At 37.9% G+C, this 6895-nt stretch overlaps 1 protein-coding gene across 1 annotated transcript; it reads left to right on the plus strand.

Annotated features, from left to right (window-relative positions):
- Positions 1-544: 544 nt before the first annotated feature.
- Positions 545-6523, plus strand: LOC114700010 (leukocyte surface antigen CD53). The gene is made up of 4 exons (XM_037206979.1): positions 545-688; positions 4893-4973; positions 5202-5285; positions 6132-6523. Exons 1-4 carry the CDS (start codon positions 560-562, stop codon positions 6201-6203), a joined length of 366 nt encoding a protein of 121 aa, XP_037062874.1. The 5' UTR covers positions 545-559; the 3' UTR covers positions 6204-6523.
- Positions 6524-6895: the final 372 nt, after the last annotated feature.

The following is a 6895-nucleotide window of genomic DNA, read 5'->3' on the forward strand; positions in this document are numbered from 1 at the left end:
TGGTTTGTCACAGTTCTTTGTTCTGCTGATGATTATTCTCCTTGCTGAGGTGACCTTAGCCATCCTGCTCTTTGTGTATGAACAAAAGTAAGTTATGAAGAACATGGCTTGCTCTCTTATTGCTGAGATGGGGAATACACTGCAGAGAAGTTAGTAAAGCAAACTTAGTAGTAAGTCATACAAATGAAGTAGGAGGATGAGAGATTAACTGCAGTTGAGAAGAGAAAAAAATGTCATGAAGATTGTATTTGAATGATACCTTGAAAGATAACTGGAGAGAAAATGAAGCAAGCTTGCCTTCCTCCTGCCTACCTTTCTCTATGGAGCTGGCAGTCTTCTCAGTAATGTTTGACCGTGGCTTTGGTTGTACCTTCCTTTGTAACTATAGTTTTGGAAGTATAAAAGTCATGGATATCTTCCTTCAAAACAGTGTAAACCTTCAGCTTGTCTTCCCACATAACCTCCCTCATCTCACTTCCATAGTTCTGACTCCTTGGGTGGGGGGATATATTTGCTCCACTAGAAATCTCTTATTTCTTGAATCCATCTTGTTTTGACTATGTCTTCCCTGGTGGACTATGATTTACCCCAGCTGAACAAGTATGTGGCTGAGGGCCTGAATGACAGCATTCAACATTATCACTCAGACAACAACACCATGGCAGCATGGGACTTCATCCAGTCACATGTAAGTATATAAAGAATCCTGCTCAGTGTGTCAGACTGAATTCCCAGCATTAGTCCCTAGAAACCGGTGTCTCTTTCCTAAAGGTTTCAGGCTCAAAGATCTTTAGTTCTAAAGTCCAAAGAGCATCTGTCCTCTCACAGGCAGTGGAGTATAGGGATTAATTCAACTGGTACAAATTTTTCTACATTCTATTTCATTCTTTACCAACTCACATAAGGTCATTGCCTTAGCCCTAACAGGATGAAAAGAAAACCCAAAACATATTGGATTAGTTTATATATTTTGCAAAATGTTATTAAAATAGCAGTAGAATAAAAGATACTGTAGCATGAATCTTAGAGTCTTATTAATAAAATCAAACCTGGAGCTAGGTATTGGGGTGAACACTGGAAGATCAGAGAGAACAGGCCACAGCTAACCTCACCTAGCCAACTTCTCAGCTGATCCTGTTTCCTCAGACTGGAAGCATCTGAGTCCTCATCCAAATAAATCTCAGCTGAACTGCTGCTCAAAGCCTAAAAGCTTAACTAGCCCTAGTTCCTGGTCCTCACGCCTTATATACCTTTCTGCTTTCTGCCATCACTCCCTAGGATTAAAGGCTCACTTCTTAGGATTAAAGGGGTGAGTCACTATGCCTGGCTGTTTACAGTGTGGCTTTACACTCACAGAGATCCAGATGGATCTCTGCCTCCCAATTTATAGGATTAAAGGCATGTGCACCATCACTTTCTGGCCTCTATATCTAGTGGCTGATCTGTTCTCTGACCCCAGATAAGTTTATTAGGGTGCACAAAATTTGGGGGAGCATAATATCACTGCAAGAAACCTTTTAAATTCCCGAGTCACCAAAATTATTATATTTTTCACCTATTCCTCTAGTGTCACATTGCTCATGCTTCTTCCTCTGCATGGACATGTGTCAACTTTACACTCTTTCCTTAGAGTGTTAGGAGACAAATATGGACTAGACAGCCTTGCACAGTCATGACATGTCCAAAGAGTACCATCATCACTCATGGCGGATTAATATGGAATAGACAAAAGTAACATAGGAAATAACAACATAAAAACAAGAATGGGAGGACTTGGAGAAATCACAACCTCTTTAGATTTCACATTCCTCATTTGTTTCAATTCAGAAGTCCCTTTTCATGTCTAGACACATAACAAAGGAAAAACAAAACAAAATAAATCTCTTGATACATGTCACCAGCTTCATATAGATTTTGCCACGGACACCTCATTCAATCCCCTAAGCAATTGGCTGGAATATTCTAAAGGAAATAAAATGCTGAACCTTATATCATCTCACCCATTAAATATCACTAAAGAGTTTGGTTCAGTGGTGAAGAGCATTTATTGATTTGCTGGGGGATCTGGGTTTTGTTTTGTTTTTGTTTTTTCATGACAGGGTTTCTCTGTGTAGTTTTGGTGCCTGTCCTGGATCTCGCTCTGTAGACCAGGCTGGCCTGGAACTCACAGAGATCTGCCTGGCTCTGCCTCCCGAGTGCTGGGATTAAAGGTGCACGCCACCACTGCCCAGTGGGATCTGGGTTTTGTTATAGCACTTACCTGTGGCTCACAAATGCTGGAACTCCAATTCCAAAGGATCTGAAACCCTTTCCTGCTTCCACATGTTCCTGTGTGCGTGTAGTGAAACATACAGGCGCCCCCCATTCAAATTAATAAATAAATCCTCAAATATCACTAACAGTATGTATTCCAATTATTCTAATTTTCTCAAAAAAAATTTCAACTGATTTGAACAAATCGAGACCTAAGAAGATCCAAATGTTACATTTGATGAAATGTTTCCAGATTTCTTTTACTCTATAGCAGCATCCTACTTCTTTATATTACATGTATGTGAACAAAATTAGGTTATTTGTCCTATAGATTTCACCATTTTCTGTATCTGACTGGTTTATTCTCCAAGGTATTTTGATGGCAGGAAATCTGTTTCCTAGAGTAGTGTGAATCTAGAAGTTTGATGAAGTCTCACTCTCTCCTTCTCTCTCTTCTTTTAAAATAATACTTTTTTATTGATTGAGAATTTCATACAATATATTCTGATCATATTAACCCCTAAACTCTTCCAGAACTGCCCCCACTTCCCTACTCACTTTGTTTCCTTATTTTATTTATTAACCCACTGAGCTCAGTTAGTGATACCTATATACTTTTGGGTGAGGTCATCCCATAGGAGTGTAGGTCACCTGCCAGTGGTTATACCCTTAAAAAGTGGATCTCTTTTCAGCAATAATCAATTGTCAGTAACTCTTGAGCTAGGATGGGACTTCCTGACCATTCTACCCTTTGTTCTTGTTCTGTTTTTGTGAATGCTGCCACAATCACTTTGAGTTCCTATGTGAAACTGCCCTGTTGTGTCCAGGGAATGCTGTTTCCTTATAGTCAGCCACCACCTCTAGCTCTTACACCTTTCTGCCCATTCTTCACATAGACCCCTTGACCTTGGGAGGAGATGGTATGCCACTTTAAGGCTGAGTAACCCATAGTCTCTTATTCTCTACACATTGACCAGTTGTGGGTCTCTGTGTTAATCACCATCTCCTAAAGAAAGAAGCTTCCCTGATGATGCTTAAGTGATGCACTCATCTATGCATATAGTAAAAAGTCATTATAAATTGATTTGATATTATGTCCATTTAGCAAAATAATACTAGTAGGTTCTCCCCAAGGGCCTATAACCTATGTAATCAGAAATTGTTTGTCCTCCAACTGGTTCCAGAGATTTGTCCCATTATGTAAGGTCCTTTAAGTCCAAGCAGGAAGTTATTGGTTTTTATCCACAACATCTGTTTCATGATAGCTCCAGCAGTAATATCTTGCTAGGCTGATCATTACTATAGCTCTTAGGTTCACAACTCTGTAAGATTTGTGACTACTTTTCTCCTCTTGTAGCTTACACAGAACCTTCCAACACTATGAAATCTAGCCAGTAGGTATCAAGTTTCCAAATCAATCCAGCTTGATCTCTTCATGTTCCATGACTATGTATGTGGTGGTTTCAGCAATAGGGTCTTATGACCAAGTTCTGGAAGGTAACCAGAGGTATTGGCAATAGCTTGTAATATTTATGGGTCTATAGGATCTCAATGGCCAACAACTCCAACAAAGATAAATTTGTTAGTCTGGGTCTAGTAGGGACATTATTGTTCAGTTATAGGGTAACCTCATTTAAATTTGTTAATATATATAAAACATACATATATATATATATTGAAACATACTATGCTAGAAGGTTCTATAAATATATACATATATTTTTCCATATGGCTTTTTTCCAAAGCTCTTTAGTGTTAGTTGCCCCTCCTAGAATTCTATCCTTTATCCTGCCCTGCTATCCTCCAACTCATGTAACTATTCTTCTTCAATTTTTCTCCTTTATATGATAGAATTCTATCTCCTTTATTGAGAGCATTCCCATTCCCCTTCACTAGTTTCTGACTTCTATTTATACTCCAATTTAAACAAATATCTAAATATTCAAAATTAGCATGATAGAGAAAACATATTTGTTTTCTGAGTCTAGGTTATCTTACGCAAGATGATTGTTTCCATCTCCATCCATTTACTTGAAATTTTCTTAACTTAATTTTTCTTAAAAACTAGATAAACTTTCATTGTATAAATGTATGACATTTTTAATATTCTTTTATCCATTCATCAGTTGATGGACATTTAAACTGTTTCCATTTTCTGGCTACTGTGAGTAGACTAGCAATAAAAATGGATGAGCAGCTGTCTTTACTAGGATAGAGTCCTTTGGTTGTATGTCCAAGAGTGGTATAGCTGGATCATTAGTTTCTCCTATATGTAAAAACCACCATTCCTGTTTTCTCATTAAAGCAGGTATCTAAATATCCTGATTTCAATAATCTCAAGAATCAATGTTGTTAGCCTCAGTACTGTGCTATAAGGCAGAAAGTACTTGATAGGTAAAAATACAAACCATACATGCCCTTTGTATTTCATAGAGGTCTTATGTGAATAAAATGGTATAATAGTCTTGTGAACATTTAGTTCCAAAGAGTCTAGCAGTAGACCAATTCTGAATTTTCTTCTCTAGAGTCATATTTGAATGACAGGCATACCTTTTGTATAAATTTTGGTGGGTGTTTTGCTTGTTTGTTTTGTTTTCCTGTTGATTTTATATTATAATATTTGGGGACTTGTCTTTTAGTTGCAGTGTTGTGGTGTAAACGGTTCAAGTGATTGGACTAGTGGTCCACCATCTTCCTGCCCACCAGGTGCAGATGTTCAGGTAATTTTGTTGGCAATGTTCCTGTTATTTGATTCTGACTAAATGTTCTCTACACTATGCTCGTCTCTTTAAACAGTCAAGGAAAGTAAAAATGTAACATCTGAAATCAGTCTCTGTATTATAATATTTACAGTCTCTGTAAATAAAGACAAGTTACCATCCCAGATAACCTCTCTGATAAGGTTGACATGTTGAATGATATCATTTATGCCTGTAATTTTTCCCTAGGGTTGCTATAATAAAGCAAAATCGTGGTTTCACTCCAATTTCTTGTATATTGGAATCATTACCATCTGTGTATGTGTGATACAGGTAAGAGATTAACCCCAGAACCCCTGTAAGGATTAAAGGAATTAAGACATTCAGTCTTAGAACAGTGCTGGGAAAGTAGAATGGGGCAGTAAATGTCATGACTTCCTCTAGCCAAGGAACAAATGATTATATTATCAATTCAACTTAAAACATGCAGAAAATTTGTTATAAGAAAACATCAAATACATGTATCCCTGATATATATGAATGAGTCAAAGTCAAATTAAGAGTGCTAAGCAGAATGTCACATTAGTCGCTCACTTAGCTGGTCTGGAAAAGATTATGATAAAACAGCTCACTTGAAAAAATTGACCTTTTATGTTAAGAAGGAAGTAATGATTGAAATTATAATTATTTTCCCTTTGTACTTGTACTTGGTTTGACAAGTGAAAGGAAAAAATTGTGCTGTTTGTTGTGTGATATTCATAACACTATTTCCTACCCAAGTATTGGGCATGTTATACATTATTTAAGACTTAGTCAAGAACAAAGAGTTAAATAACCTTTTCTCTGCTTGGAAGCAAATGAACCCGAAGGCAGAGCTGACTTATTGTTCTTATACGGTTTAATAAAGACAACTTGACTATACAGCTAAGCTTCTATGCCTTCCTAAGAAGATAAAAATGTCTCCAAGACTTTCTACTTTTCCATCATACTATAATTGTCCTCATTTTCTCTCCAATGCTATTCTTAATCTTAAAGAGAGAAATTCCTTAGAGGGGAGTAAAGCTGGAGAGTGGTCACAGTGTGGTGGAAATCTTGCATTTCTGTGTTACCAATCTCAGGATCTGTGGGAGAAATGTTTTCTCTTACGAAGACCTCACATTTTCTCAATTCTTTTCTCAGGTGCTGGGGATGGCCTTTGCACTGACACTGAACTGCCAGATTGACAAAACCAGTCAGGCATTAGGACTGTGACTTGCAACTGCCCTGAGCTTAAAAGACTTATTTCTCTCTGGAAATCCAAAACACCTATAGTACGAGACCCCAAACAATCACCTGCCTGCCTGGCATTTTGGTTTTCTCTTATCTCTTCCTTGATTGGGTCCCTGTCTTATAAATCCAAGGAAGAGAATATTTGTCATGAACTCTCCATCTCAAGGAGAAGACAATCATTCACCAACTGATGGCAGTAGCCATATCCCTTAAAGATGGTGAAACATACCTGGGTGAATTTTTTGGACATTAGAGGCCAAGAATATCTGTTTTTTTTTTTTTTTTTTTTTTTTTTTTTTTGGTTTTTTGAGACAGGGTTTCTCTGTGTAGCTTTGCGCCTTTCCTGGAACTCACTTGGTAGCCCAGGCTGGCCTTGAACTCACAGAGATCCGCCTGGCTCTGCCTCCCCAGTGCTGGGATTAAAGGCGTGCACTGCCACCACCGAGAATCTGTAGCCCTGCTGTCTTGAGATCCAATGATAGCTGCAGGCATGGATATAGCTCTGAGTATTGTGTGAACCCCTGAATTTAGTATATGTGAGCCCCTGAATTTAGCCCTGAGTTCTACAAAAGATAGGTCCAAGTTTAAATGTTAGACTCTTAACAACTGTCAAATCAGTCTCTAGCCTCTAAATCATGCTACTTTCACTCTACATAAGAAACAAGCTAAAGGGA

Source organism: Peromyscus leucopus, chromosome 6, assembly GCF_004664715.2.
Source record: "Peromyscus leucopus breed LL Stock chromosome 6, UCI_PerLeu_2.1, whole genome shotgun sequence".
Classification (NCBI taxonomy): domain Eukaryota; kingdom Metazoa; phylum Chordata; class Mammalia; order Rodentia; family Cricetidae; genus Peromyscus; species Peromyscus leucopus.

Bases quoted from the DNA above. Each gene is read 5' to 3' on its own strand.
- LOC114700010 (XM_037206979.1), top strand. From the start codon at position 560: ATGTCTTCCCTGGTGGACTATGATTTACCCCAGCTGAACAAGTATGTG. The intron at 689-4,892 runs GTAAGTATATAA...CTTGTCTTTTAG, and splicing joins GGGACTTCATCCAGTCACAT to TTGCAGTGTTGTGGTGTAAA. The intron at 4,974-5,201 runs GTAATTTTGTTG...ATTTTTCCCTAG, and splicing joins CACCAGGTGCAGATGTTCAG to GGTTGCTATAATAAAGCAAA.